Source organism: Podarcis raffonei, chromosome 2, assembly GCF_027172205.1.
Source record: "Podarcis raffonei isolate rPodRaf1 chromosome 2, rPodRaf1.pri, whole genome shotgun sequence".
In the NCBI taxonomy this organism is placed as follows: Eukaryota; Metazoa; Chordata; class Lepidosauria; order Squamata; family Lacertidae; genus Podarcis; species Podarcis raffonei.
The window spans coordinates 122,603,570-122,618,242 of NC_070603.1; the positions used below are offsets into that span (position 1 = coordinate 122,603,570).

Below are 14,673 nucleotides of genomic sequence, written 5' to 3' on the forward strand. Positions count from 1 at the left end.
AAAGACTGGCCAGGCTTCCCAGTCAAGTAAGCATTAACAGGTAACTTGCCAGACAGGAGATAAACAACGCACTCAGATTTCTGTTGTAGAACGCCCTTTCTGTGATGTAGGTATGATGTTTCTGGGGGTGGTCTTGATTCCAGGGTGGGCAATTTAAAATGTCTATATAAGGGCGGACACACCTTGGTTCGGGGTCCTCCTGCGTGTGAAGCGGGCACCCTGTTGCAACAGTTCAATAAAGATCAGGCTTACTAGCTGCTTTGCTTCTCAATATTCTCTGGTTGGCCTCTGTTCTTTTCTCCGACTGATGGAGAACCTGCAAAGGACTCTATATGGGCTCTTGTGTCCCCCTTAAGGGAATAAGGGCAGATTTTCGTTCATTACTGCAGCTAACCAGCTGAGCTATGAAGAGGCATAATCTTTTCATTAAATTTTCAGATTTTACAAGTTCTTTTAGACAACACTCAGAACAAATCTCTCCTATCCACTGACTTCCCACCCAACCTTCCATGCTGTCCTTTTCTTACCGCAAAAAGCTGTTATATTACTTATATTTCACCCATTATATACATTAATTCTAACTTATTAAACTACCAGTTCTCATCTGTTGCTATACTTCAAATCCTGCGTATTTTACAACAAAATGAGGAAAGTGAAATGTTGCAGTTAAAGCCTCTTGTCAAGGACATTGCAGACATTTCTACATTTGGGTGCTCTTCAGATATAATGTCCTGCTTGGGGTTTGTGTTGTGTATGTGAAAGATCAGAGTCAGCTCCAATGAAATGCCATATGACTCAAAGAGCAGATGCTTTTATGTAGAGCCCAAGTGATTTGCGGTTCTTCTTATGAAACATGAAATTTATTACGGTCAGAGACCAGCTTGAGAAACACAAATGGACCTACAATCCCAATAGCAAAACAAACATTTAAAACAATATACAACAATGGATTTTAAGTTTAAAAGTGCGATAGGCATATAAACACATAATAACTTTGCTAGACAACCTTAAGAGAAATGACTCAGAGTCGCCCATGGATCCGAGTTTGGGAATTTTCTTAACAAACTAGATTGAATCGGAGGATGGTCTGCGCCTACAGATCTGTGCGCAGAATCTGGTGACAATTCGGGTCGTCTTGTGGTCTTTGCCCAACAGGAGAAGATCAAATTTTTGCTTTACCTGGAGGTCAGCAAGCCTCACCAGCAGAGGGTCAATGGTTTCTCTACTTCGTAAAAGGGACATCTTTAAAATATGCGTTCAGGGCTTCCTATATCCCCCAATGGACAGGCGCAAATTCTCTGGTCGTATGGGACTTTATTAAGGTTCTTCTTAATGAAAGTTAGCACTTCAGTGGAAAGGCTGAAGAAAATGAATATGTGAGAACCATTGTTGGCATCGTCTGTCGACGAGATCTTCCTCTTGGCCTCGCTGATGTGGTCCTGATATGGCTCAGAAGCGCGCCAAATATTTGCAGCTAAAAGGTACAAATGTTTATGTCTTACGCTGCCTATCTATACCATTGGCGTTGCCTTTATCTATAGCGTTTCGCTTGCTGTGGTTCCACCTCACTCCCCGGTTCCTCAGATGGAACTGAAATAAATCTACATTGTCAATGGTTACAAGTGTAGTTTAAATGAAACGGGTAATGTTTGGCTGGCGCCTTACTTAGCCTTTGGCTGGGCTGAGCTGATGGAATGAATGCCCTAGGAACGTACCCACAAAATTGTCAAGAACAAACAGGGCCCAAGATGCCCAAATCTGTATGAGAAGATCTACAGTGGTACCTTGGTTCTCAGATGCCTTGGTACTCAAAGAACTTGGAACCCAAACACTGCAAACCCAGAAGTAAGTGTTCCGGTTTGCGAACTTTTTTCGGAAGCTAAATGTGCTCCGTTTTGAGTGCCACACTTCCGTTTTGAGTGTTATGCTGAGGTCTGTCTGTCTTTGCTATTTACAATGGTATCTCAGGTTACAGACGCTTCAGGTTACAGACTCCGCTAACCCAGCAGTTGTACCTCGGGTTAAGAACTTTGCTTCAGGATGAGAACAGAAATTGTGTGGCAGTGGCGCAAGGCCCCATTAGCTAAAGTGGTACCTCAGGTTAAGAACAGTTTCAGGTTAAGAATGGACCTCCGGAACGAATTAAGTTCTTAACTAGAGGTACCACTGTATTTTGCGTTTTTGCGGCTCTTTTTTGTTTTTGTTTTGTGACTGTGTGGAACTCAGTTCAGCTACTGGTTGACTGATTGTGTGTGTGACTACAGTACATTGATTATCGCTTTCATTTTATGGATCAATGGTCTCGTTAGACAGTAAAATTCATGTTAAATTGCTGTTTTAGGGGTTGTTTTTAAAAGGTCTGGGACGGATTAATCCATTTTGCATTGCTTTCTATGGGAAAGCACGCCTTGGTTTTGGAACGCTTTGGTTTTGGAACGGACTTCCGGAACGGATCAAGTTTGAGAATCAAGGTACCACTGTATATGAAATACATCATCCAAAGACCAATGAATGCAGTGGCCAAGTTTGCCGACAATACTAAATCGTTCAGGACCTCTTCAACAGGAGTGAGTGGCAGTAAAATGGCAAATGCAATTCAATGTGAAAAAAAGAAAAATAAAGTTTTGGGTATAGTGGCGGGGTGGGGATATTAATTTCACATATAAGCTCATGGGGTCTGAACTGATGATAACTGACCAGGAAGAAGAATGTGATGAAGATGATGACCCAGTGTGTGGCCGCTGTGGAAAAGACAAATTCCATGCATCTCCGCCAAGCTAAGCAGTTGGCTCCTTACCTCTCTCGCCCTGACCTAGCCACTGTGATCCACGCGACGGTCACCTCCAGACTGGATTATTGTAACTCGCTCTACGTGGGGCTGCCCTTAAGACTGACCCAGAAACTCCAGCGGGTGCAGAATGCTGCAGCGAGACTCCTTACGGGGTCTTTGCTGCGAGATCACATTCATCCGGTGCTATATCAACTGCACTGGCTGTTAAGGTGCTGGTTTTAACCTTTAAAGCCCTATACGGCCTAGGACCCTCGTACCTACGGGACCGCCTCTCCTGGTATGCCCCACAGAGAAACTCACGGTCTTCAAATAAAAACATCTTGAAGGTCCCAGGCCACAGAGAAGTTAGGCTGGCCTCAACTAGAGCCAGGGCTTTTTCGGCTGTGGCTCCGACCTGGTGGAACACTCTGTCACAAGAGACTAGGGCCCTGCGGGACCTGACATCTTTCCGCAGGGCCTGCAAGACAGAGCTGTTCCGCCAGGCCTTTGGCCAGGGCACAGCCTGACTCCCTCCCTCGGCAATCTTCGTGGAGCTCTGGCCCAATGGTGGCCAGTGGCTTGAATTTAATTAATTTTATAATGAATGATTTTAGAGTGTTGTTTGTGTTGTACTTTTGTATTGTTTTATTGTTGTTAGCCGCCCTGAGCCCGGCTTCGGCTGGGGAGGGCGGGATATAAATAAAATTTATTATTATTATTATTATTATTAGGGAACAAAAGAAAAAGCTCATCCTCAGCCTTTCACCCCCACCCCAACATTCTTAAGTGTAAAAAACACAGTTAAGAGAATAAAGAAAACCTCAAAATATACATTCTACCGGGATATGGATTGTTCATTTCCCCCCACCAAACTCACAAGCCCCAGACTGTGAGTTCTACATACCAGCTGTGTGCCAGGCTTATGACGTACGGGCTTGAAAAGTAACTTGTACAGTCAAGGGACCTATGAAGCTAAGAAAACTAAGAAAAAGTATTCAAATATTCATTGCAAATGGCACATCTGTATTTTTTTAAAAAGTTGATATTCACACTTATATGTAGAAAACGGCAGCTGAGCACTAGAGAACAATTACTGACATAACTACAACAGCAACAAAGAACAGAGAGAGAGTGGAAACAAGTCTGTTGAGAAGGTGACAGAATTAAAAAAAAGTTGAGTTTGACTGGCGTCCTTCCATTCAGTGGAGCTAGCCGTTCCGCATTGCCAGAAGGGTGACTGGAGATCTGGGAGAACCGGTATTGCTATTAACAAAACTAATGAACGGAAACAATTTATCCAGAGTCACTTTACCTTCAACACCTTTTCTGTGCTGGGTCAAATGTTCACATAAAGCTGTGCCCCAAATTTTACTGCACTACCCACCCTTTGTGGGCAAAGAGACTCACTTCTGGTGCCATCAATGGCAGCTGGTAACATTGCTAACAGGTCTTTGCACTGGACTCTGGGATCGCTACCTGTTCCGACTGAGAACAGGGCTAGAATTGCATTATACAATCGTGCCTTGGTTTTCAAACAGCTTAGTTCCTGAACATTTTGGCTCCCGAATGCTGCAAACCCAGAAGTGAGTGTTCCAGTTTGCAAACTATTTTTGGAAACTGAATGTCTGACGGGGCTTCTGCGGCTTCCGATTGGCTGAGGGGAGCTTCCTGCAGCCAATCAGAAACCACGCTTTAGTTTTCAAACATTTTGCAAGTCGAACGGACTTCCAGAATGAATTCTGTTCGACTTCCAAGGTACAGCTGTAATGACAATAGTGCCCACCTGAGAGGTGCTGGAATTGAGTTTTCCCAGCCGGGGGAAAAAGCCCTGGGGCAACCCCACCCCAAATGAAACACCAATCCTCTTTCACCACACCCCCCTCCAGCACAATGGCGAGGCCCCCTTGGCAGCACCTGAAAATTCAACTGGTATCCGGTGCCATCTCCATAGACACAAGCGAGATCCTCAAACCACACCTTTGTTCTGCTTTAGAAGCACGAGGTGCTCAAACATGTCGTCCGCCAGAGAATGTCTTTTCACGGTCATTACGTTCCCCCCTGCACCAAAGAGGCGCTCAGCAGCGGCGCTGGAAGGCAGGCCCGTGTTGTAGGCAAGGAAACTTTTCAAAATCTGGGGGAAGGCATGCAGCGAAGACAGCTCGCTGTTGGGGAACTTTAGGTACCTCGAGACCTCCTCTTCGGCAGAGTCCGATGCTGACTTCTTGCTTCGGGACTGTATGCCGAAAAACTCGTCGTCGCAATCGGCGGCGCACTCCCTCTCCGAAGAGCTCTTGACCTGCTCGGTGACCACCCTCTGAATCTCGGCTCTCAGCAAAGCTTCCATGGTACTTTTGCCGATCTCAGTGTTGCACAGATCCAACCAGTCCACCTTGAACCGCGGGTGCAAGCAGGCAGCCACCAACAGCTTCCTCTCCTTCCAAATCGGCTCAAACCTTCTCCTTATCCCTTCCCGCACAATCTTCACCAGAGGACGGCAGTAGGTGCAATTTGCAGGCTTCTTCTCCAGCACCTCCAACTTATGGTCCAGAGCATAGAGAGTCGGGAGCAGATAACCCATAAACATGCCGTTTTCCTTTTGAAGGATATCAAGGGCCTGGGCCACAGGAGCGAGGATCTCGCAATATTCTTGGACAACCTGGGCCTCGGGAGCTGTGATCCTCTGCAAGGAACAGAAGTCCAGGATAGAATCCATCTTCTGCGGTGCAGTGGACAATAGATCCCTTATCTGCTTCAGAGCATCGTAGGTGGTACTCCATCTGGTCTTACTGGGGACCCTGAGCAAGACACCGCACTGGTCTTTGATGTACTCTGCAGTAATCGCCGATTGCTTTTGTTTGGACCACAGCTTAGAACACTTCCCCAGCAAGGAGCAAAAGTGTTTCTTGAAACCGCCCAGAGGAGAATTCTTAGAGTTGAGGACTCTCTCGATGTCTTGGGTGGCCACCAAGTTCAGCGTGTAGCTTGCGCACCTTTGGTGTGGGGGCAAGCACATTTCTTCTTCAGTGGCCCTGTATTCACCTGTGTCCAGAATGTTACAGACATCCACAAACTCCACTTCCTGCTGGTCGTTGTCTCCTTCGTCTGCTTGGTCCATGACATCCACCGCCTCCTTGTCTGTGTAGAAAGCTCTGAAGGCTTTGACCAGGTTACAGCCGTTGTCCGTGGTGGTGCAGACCACTTTGTGGTGGATTTTGTACTCCACGTGGATGTTGTGCAGAGTCGTGGCGAGGTCGTAGGCGTGGTGTCCTTTCAGGCGTCGGCAGGCCAGGGCGCAACACTCCCGAGTTAGGCTCTCCGGGTTGATCCAGTGGGCCGTAACCCCGAGGTAGGTCTTCCTTCCATGCGTCCAGCAGTCCGCAGTGGTAGCCACATGCTGCACCCGTGTCATTTTCATGGCCGCCTCCTCCCGCATGTGGTACGCCTTCTTTTCCAGCCTCTCTTTCAGAGTCTTGGAGGACATGATGGACAGCTCCTTGCCGAGGCCCAGGCGAGCAAACTCGATGAATGAGGGCTTGTCCACCAGCTGCAGGGGCACCGTCTCCTCCACAATGAAATCCAGCAGTTTCTTATCCAGCAGTTTCTGGCTGACAGGCTCCCTGCTGGACCCCCATCTCTCCAGGGTTGCCGGCATCTTGGGAGGTCTCAAGCCGCTTGCGTCTTCCACCTCGGAGAAGTCGTGCTTCTTTGTATTCTTCCGTTTCGCAGCCTCAAGGACTCTGAGCTGCTCTGGGTGCTGCTTCTGGAAAAGAAAAGAGTGTTACTTTATTTTCACAATTTTTTAAATCTGATTTTTAAAAAATATAAACGTATAACAAACATCAATGCAAAATCCAAATATCAAGATTGCTCTGAATCTCCTGACTTCCCCCCATCTCTTCCATGGGTCCTAATGATAATACAGTGGTATCCCGCAAGACGAACGCCTCGGAAGACGAAAAACTCGCTAGACGAAGGAGTTTTTCGTTTTCTTAGCCGCTTCGCAAGACGCATTTCCCTATGGGCTTGCTTTGCAAAACGAAGCTTGCCCCGCAATCACTTCTCCCCGTTGCTGCCCCTTGGTTGCGCGCCTTCCCCTCTCTCCCCGGACCCCTTTTGAACCAAGGGGCGGCAACGGGGAGAAGTGATTCTCCCCGCTGCCCCTTCCCTTGCTTTAAACAGGTCCGGGGACAGAGGGGAAGGCGCGCGGCGCTTCCCCTCTGTCCCCGGACGGTCTCCATAGGAACGCATTGATTGATTTCCAATGCATTCCTATGGGAAACCGTGCTTCACATGACGAAAAACTCGCAAGAAGAAAAAACGTGCGGAACGAATTATTTTCGTCTTGCGAGGCACCACTGTATTTACAACTGCGTATCTATCCATTTTTTTCCCTTCTAAATTATCTATGCTTTCCGTTACTTTACAAGTGTGGTTAAAATCCTGTCAATGTTTTGACCTGCTTGCAGTGGTCTGGTAAATAAATTATGAACTTTTCCCATTTTTTTTAAAAGTTCTTGTCGTCTTGATTTCTGAGCTTCCCAGTTAATTTTGCCATTTCAGCATCGTCCATCACCTTGATTTGCCATTCTTCTCTGGTCAAGGTTTCTTCCATCTCTGGGCTAGTAGCATCCGTGCGGCTGTTGTCGCATACATAAACAATCTTTTAAGGCTTTTTAAGGCTCAGCCTCGGGTGTCTCCAATGGGCACCTACCTGCAGATGCCGTTTCAAGTTGGACGTGGAGGTTGTGGCGGCGCTCACCGTTTTCACTTTCGGCAAGCAGAACTTGCACTGCACTGTCACATTTTTGCCCTTCTGCGACACAAAACAAAAGGCGCACTCAAAGCCGAGCCACGGCAGCGGTTTGGCGGAGGTCGACGGTCTCGCCAGAAGCACGTCTTGGGCAGTGCCCTCCTCTCCGACAACCTTGCAGTCGATATTCTGGCCTTTCTGGGTCTCTGTAAGATGGAGCAAGAATAATCTCTATTGAGACAAACCTTCTTCTTCCTCTACCTTTCCCTGACCGGAGAAAGTGATCAGGGGATTCTGTTGGGATTCCCAGTATCGATGACTGTTGATATTTGTGTCCTGGTATTGGCTGAGCAACTTCACCCCACTGAACTCATCGCAACACCACCCAGACTTCAGTGAACACAAGACAGACAGGGACCCTTGCCGGGAGGTGGTTCAATCAAGTTATGGGGTGTATGCAGCCTTTGCCACCGCCAATATTTGGATTTACTCTAACAAGCCGAGATATTGTCCCACAGTTTTTGTTAACATCATAACCTTTCCCAAGACGTCTCTTAAAATCGGTACCTGCCACCATATGTGGTGGAACTGCGAAGTTATCCGTGAATTTTGGAATAACATTTATAGTGAATTTAAAAAAACTATTCAAACTCACATTTCTAAAAAGACCAGAAATTTTTATATTAGGTATATTACCAATGGAAATATATATATATATATATATGAGACCATTGTTTATGTACGCAATTACGGCAGCCAGAATAATAGTGGCAAGAAATTGGAAGAATGAAATCTTACCAACGATTACAGAGTGGCAAATGCTTATGATAGAATACCTGCAACTAGCAAAATTGACTGGAAAAATTAGAGAAGTGCCAAACCATGAGGTATATAGGGAATGGAAAATATTTAAAGAATACTTTAAAACGTACTGTATGAACAATAAGATACTTGCAAAAATAGAGTGATACGGGTAACCAAGAATTACATAAAATATAATAGTGGATACACACAAAACAAAACAATATGAATCTGTGCAAGGAATACAGATAATATATGTAGTATGATGAGAATTATTGGAATTCATATATTTTAATCTGTCATGTAAGTGCAATATATTGTATTTGTTTTTGTTTGTTTATCTTTTCTTGTTTCGTTGTTTCTATTCATTTGTACCATTTTCTGTTTTAGATGTTATGTAACTCGTGTATATTTGTCTATGTGAAAATTAATAAAGATTTTCTAAAAATAAAATAAAATTGGTACCTGCCCATCTTGTCACTTCCTCTGAGCCCCACCTAATCGGGTCTTCTTCTTTCAGCCAAGACATCAAGTCCGGTTTGGGGATTTCTTTCAAAGAAACAAACAGGCTAGTTGCTTCCGAGGACAAAATATATTCCATGTTCACCCATTGCTATAGCCTCCTCCCAAAAAGCCCAGAGGAAAATGCATTGATCTCCAGCTGAATGACAGGATCCAGCAGGATTCACCTGGCTATTATTACTATTATTAATAATAATTTGTATACCACCCTTCATCTGAAGATCTCAGGGCGGCTCACAGAATAAAAATACAAGGTGAAAAAACACAAAATGCAAAATAAAAACAAGAACAAAACAAAATAATACCCACCCCCCACAAAAAAATTAAAAGGATACAGGATGTTAACCACCCAAATGCCTTGTTAAAGTTACAGGAAAGCTGGTGTTTGGTACATTTGACCATGTGGTCTCCCATCAGAAGAGATTCTCTTTGTGAGGAGAGTCCTTTGGATCACACCAAAAGCCTGTCTCGTTCAGCATCCCCCAGGAAGCCCAAAAGACATAAGAAAACAAGCGCTGTCCTCTCGCAGTCATTGAGAGCTTTCTCTTTCATGAATCCAACTGTTCTGCTTTTGTAACATCCCTACAAAGGCCAAGTGGATCCATATGGGAATCCCACAAGGAGGAAGTAAAGGCAATGGCCCCCTTCAGCTGCTGGTGCTCAAGGGGCCACTAAGTCATTGTGATTAGTAGCAAGAGCTTTGCCTTCCATCAATTTGCTTAACCCTATTCTTCTGCCCACCGGAAGAACTCATAGACTGAGAGGTTAACCCAGCGGTTCCCAAAGCGGGCGATACTACTGCCCCCTGGTGGTGGTGCGGCGGTAGGGTTACCTGGGGAGGCGCAAAGAGGCGGGCGGAGGGGTGAGGTGGGGTGGACAATGTAAGTGTAAATGCCTATCAGGCTTCGAAAAGTCGGTACCCATCAATCTTTTTTTTTGTTTGTTTTTTTAAATATTTTATTTAGGATTTTCTTGTTTTACAGAAGTGTAATGCCTCGTATTTTTTTTTTCCATGTAACATTTTTACAAATCCGTTTCATTTGTTGAGGCATTAGGGGGAGAAGAAAAAAAAAGAAAGAAAGAAAAAGAAAGGGGGTGGAGGGAGGGAAGATGGATGGGGGTGGGGTCAGGTCGTGGTGTTTCTATTATGCTTAGTGTATGTAGAGTTTGGTGTCAGCGTTGTTTGTGTTGTTCACTTGTGTTCCTTTGGTGGTGAGAGAGTTTGGGGTTGGCGTAGGGTGTGATTGTTTGTTTGTGATTGGCTGTGGTGATCTTTGTTTTCGTGTGTGAGTGGGGTGGGTGGGTGTTTTGGATCAGGTTAGCCATATTGATTTGTATGCTGCTGGTGGATTATTGTCATTGTCCTGTTGGGCTGTGTATGTACCCATCAATCTTGTTGAATTAGTTAAGCTGAATACCGTACAGTAGTACCTCTGGTTGCGAACAGGATCCGTTCCCGAGGCCCGTTCGCAACATGAAAAGAATGCAACCTGCAGTGGCACGTCTGCGCATGCGCGGGTTGCGATTCGCTGCTTCTGCTCATGCACGTGACGTCATTTTTGCACGTCTGCGCATGCACAAGCAGCGAAACCCGGAAGTAACCCTTTCCGGTACTTCCGGGTCGCCGCGGGACGCAACCTGAAAGAACATAACATGAAGTGGACGTAACATGAGGTACGACTGTAGTTTTAATTGGATTTTGAATAAATGTGAAGGAAGCCAATAACACAATAAAAGTCAAAACAATGCATTGCAAGCTGCTATTCTGAATAATGCTTTTCATAGGGTAGGGGGCACTGGGGACGAGTTTGATGTAACCCAAGGGAGTGACAGCCCTCCAAAAGTTTGGGAACCACTGGGTTAATCTCTTCAGAAATGATACCACACCGGAAATGGGGATTTATTCTATTCCCAGACCAAAAGCTGAGCACCTACCTGCTGATGTCTCTTCTTCTTTCGGATCCTGGGGAAACGGGTCCTCTCCTTCTTCCCAGCAGGAGCTAACATCTGATTCTTTCGAGGAAACAAAAACAGATGCTTCTGATCACAAAATAGTAATAGTAAATTATTATTTGTACCCCACCCATCTGGCAGGGTTTCCCCAGCCACTCTGGCGAACCAGAGCATCGCATGGAAACGCTGTTTACCTTCCCGCCGGAGCGGTTCCTATTTATCTACTTGCACTTTGACATGCTTTTGAACTGCTAGGTTGGCAGGAGCAGGGACCGAGCAACGGGAGCTCACACCGTCACAGGGTTTTGAACCGCCGACCTTCTGATCGGCAAGCCCTAGGCTCTGTGGTTTAACCCACAGCGCCACACGCCTCCCTACTTTCCAGTTTATGATTCAATTATATATATATATATATATATATATAGTGGGGAAGAGAGGGAAATCCATAGCGTGGATGTGTCTGGGGGAGTGGTGGGAGCATCCTTACCCAGAGAAGTCACCGTCTCATAATTCTCCTCCATGACCTCCCTGTGCAGAGCTCTTTGGCCAGGATCCAGCAGAGCCCATTCCTCCTGGGTGAAATGCACAGCCACCTCCTCAAACGTCACCAGGTCCTGGAAGAAAATGTTGAATTGTGGGGAGGCTGGTCGACTCACAGGGAGAGCGAATAACGCCAAGGTTGCAGGTTGGACCCTCGTATGGGACCATCACATATATTCCTGCATCGCAGAGGGTTGACCTAGATGACGCTTAGGGGTCCCTTCCAACTCTACGACTCCACTAATAATAATAATAATAATTTATTTGTACCCCGCCCATCTGGCTGGGTTTCCCCAGTCACTCTGGGTGGCTTCCAACAAAGATTACAAATACATTAAAATGTATTTTAATTTGGTGTTGTGGTTAAAGTATCAGACTAGGACCCGAGAGACCCGGGTTTGAATCCGCGTCCAGCCATGATGAAGCTCAGTGGGTGAACCAGGGCTCAGCCTTAGCCTACTTCTCAGGGTTGTTGTGCAGGGGAATTAAACGAGGACCACGTAGACTCCCTGGAGGAAAAGATGGGGTATAAATGCAACAACCTCAGATATGCAGATGACACAGCCTTGATGACAGAAAGTGAGGAGGAATTAAAGAACCTTTTAATGAGGGTGAAAGAGGAGAGCGCAAAATATGGTCTGAAGCTCAACATCAAAAAAACGAAGATCATGGCCACTGGTCCCATCACCTCCTGGCAAATAGAAGGGGAAGAAATGGAGGCAGTGAGAGATTTTACTTTCTTGGGCTCCATGATCACTGCAGATGGTGACAGCAGTCATGAAATTAAAAGATGCCTGCTTCTTGGGAGAAAGGCGATGGCAAACCTAGACAGCATCTTAAAAAGCAGAGACATCTCCTTGCCAATAAAGGTCCGTATAGTTAAAGCTATGGTTTTCCCAGTAGTGATGTATGAAAGTGAGAGCTAGACCATAAAGAAGGCTGATCGTCCAAGAATGGATGCTTTTGAATTGTGGTGTTGGAGGAGACTCTTGAGAGTCCCATGGACTGCAAGAAGATCAAACCTCTCCATTCTGAAGGAAATCAGCCCTGAGTGCTCACTGGAAGGACAGATCCTGAAGCTGAGGCTCCAAGACTTTGGCCACCTCATGAGAAGAGAAGACTCCCTGGAAAAGACCCTGATGTTGGGAAAGATGGAGGGCACAAGGAGAAGGGGATGACAGAGGACGAGATGGTGGGACAGTGTTCTCGAAGCTACCAGCATGAGTTTGACCAAACAGCGGGAGACAGAAGTGCCTGGCATGCTCTGGTCCATGGAGTCATGAAGAGTCGGACACAACTAAACAACAACAACAACAAATGCAACAAATCTTTGAATTAATTAAAGCAATTCCTGGGATTTTCCACCATGCCTAGGAGACAGAAAAAGGAGATTCCCCGATTTCTCTCTTCCCACCCGCCCCACGTCCACCCCAAAAAACTCTGGTGCGTGTCAAGCTGCGCTCCTTCACCCCCTCAACCGCTTTGCACCCGGAGCCGCGCCTCCCCAGAACATCCCCGCTGGCCTGCCTTGCAGGAGCGTCGTGCAATGCAAAGGAGGCAAGATCCGGCATGCTCTCCCCGACCTTTCTTGCATTGCACCCTGAACTCTTCTCTCTCCGCTGGCCCAGCTCCTCTTCTGGAGGTAAACTCGCGAGGAGGCCACCTCCCTGCGGGCCTTCACAATGGACCATAGGGACAGGGAAGGACGCCGCGCCGCCTTCACTTCCGGCTCCCGTTCCAACGAGGAGGAGCAACAGCTGTTTCCTTTGCGCTGGCCGCCTGCGAATGGGAACCCGAAGTGTCTCAGCGATGCCCGTGGGTGGCATTGAGAAAGGCGCTCTGATTATTGGGGAGGGAGGGAGCCGGCTCTGAGATCTCTTGGCTAAGGATTTGCAGAGGAAGACAAAAGAAGTGCCTTTTTTGTGAAGAGTTGAGCAGAAAAGCCTGTTGGGTCAGGCCAAAGGGGATGAATCTGCTCTATCTGAAAAGACTTGCACATGGCAAATAGTCTTCCTTGGTGGTATGCGATGTTTTTGGTGAAAAGGTGGGGGGCTGGGAATAATAATAAATAATAATAATTTTTTATTTATACCCGCCCTTCCCGGTTCAGAACACCGGGCTCAGGGTGGCTGACAACAAATTTAAAACACTTAATTGATGGAACAAAAAACAGCATAAAATACAGTATAAAACGTGAATAAGTTCAGAAATCAAAGATTGATTTAGGGGGGGAAATCCATCCAATAAACATTAGATGATCACCAGGGTTAGCTGGCTAAATTAGTCCCATTTGTGCCAGTGAGGAGCATAGCTGTCAACTTTCAGATTTGAAAATAAGGGATCAGCAGCCTCACCTGTCCCGGGGACAGTCTATGGGATATCTAACAATCCGGGGTAGCAGCGGGAAACGACGCTGGAATAAGGGAATTTCCCGCAAAAAAACGGGAAGAGTGACAGCTATGGCGAGGAGACCAGGGAAGAATTAGCTGTGTGATCCCAGAGCGGGTAATCTTCATAAAAAGGGGAGTGGGAGGGAAGGAAGGAAGTGGAGTAAAAGATCAGGCTAAGTTCAAATTGAAAGCGGAATAGCTCTGTCTTACAGGCCCTGCGGAAGGAAGTTAAATCCTGCAGGACCCTGGTCTCATGGGACAGAGCACTCCACCAGGTCGGAGCCATCACTGAGAAGGCCCTGGTCCTGGTGGAGGATAATCTGACTTCCTTAGGGCCCGGGACCTCTAAACTATGATTATTCATGGACCTTAAGGTCCTCTGCAGGGCATACCAGGAGGTGTCTCATTCCTCCTGAAGTGGACTGGACTGGTTTGGATTATGGTGTCAGACAGACAGCAGACAATATTCATTGATTGGGAGATGCAAGCTCATTCTGGACACCGTTCAGAATCACAACGAATTCCCCACATTCAAAGTCAGGTGTTGCCCTCGCCCCAGCTAAACTGAAGGCTACCCTGCTGCCCTTACCCACTTTCCAAACTCATTTTTAGGTTAGCATTGAAGAACTCAAACAGCCCACCCAGTGATCAGGTTCTTGGGGGTGGAAGGGCAGGTAAAGCTGGTCTCATAAAACAGGCACTGGAGGGAGGCAACAGTATGCCTTGAAAGACCTACACTGGCTCCCAGTACGTCTCTGAGCACAATTCAAAGTGTTGGTGCTGACCTTTAAAGCCCTAAATGGCCTTGGTCCAGTATACCTGAAGGAGCATCTCCACACCCCTCATTCAGCCTGGACAGTGAGGTCCAGCGCCAAGGGCCTTCTGGCGGTTCCCTCACTGCGAGAAGTGAGGTTACAGGGAACCAGGCAGAGGGCCTTCTTGGTAGT

General features: G+C 46.6%; 1 protein-coding gene across 1 annotated transcript; it reads right to left on the reverse strand.

The window, feature by feature from the left end:
• Positions 1-3,938: 3,938 nt before the first annotated feature.
• LOC128409336 (uncharacterized) lies at positions 3,939-13,075 on the reverse strand. Its single transcript, XM_053379685.1, has 6 exons — positions 12,920-13,075; positions 11,284-11,410; positions 10,779-10,856; positions 8,787-8,870; positions 7,482-7,726; positions 3,939-6,530 (listed from the first exon to the last, which is right to left on the reverse strand). The coding sequence occupies exons 1-6, from the start codon at positions 13,025-13,027 to the stop codon at positions 4,737-4,739; spliced, it is 2,436 nt and encodes an 811-aa protein (XP_053235660.1). The 5' UTR covers positions 13,028-13,075; the 3' UTR covers positions 3,939-4,736.
• Positions 13,076-14,673: the final 1,598 nt, after the last annotated feature.

Bases quoted from the DNA above. Each gene is read 5' to 3' on its own strand.
- LOC128409336 (XM_053379685.1), bottom strand. From the start codon at position 13,027: ATGGTCCATTGTGAAGGCCCGCAGGGAGGTGGCCTCCTCGCGAGTTTA. The intron at 10,857-11,283 runs GTAAGGATGCTC...TTTCCTCGAAAG, and splicing joins TGAGACGGTGACTTCTCTGG to AATCAGATGTTAGCTCCTGC. The intron at 7,727-8,786 runs GTACCAATTTTA...TCCATCTTACAG, and splicing joins GGAAGTGACAAGATGGGCAG to AGACCCAGAAAGGCCAGAAT.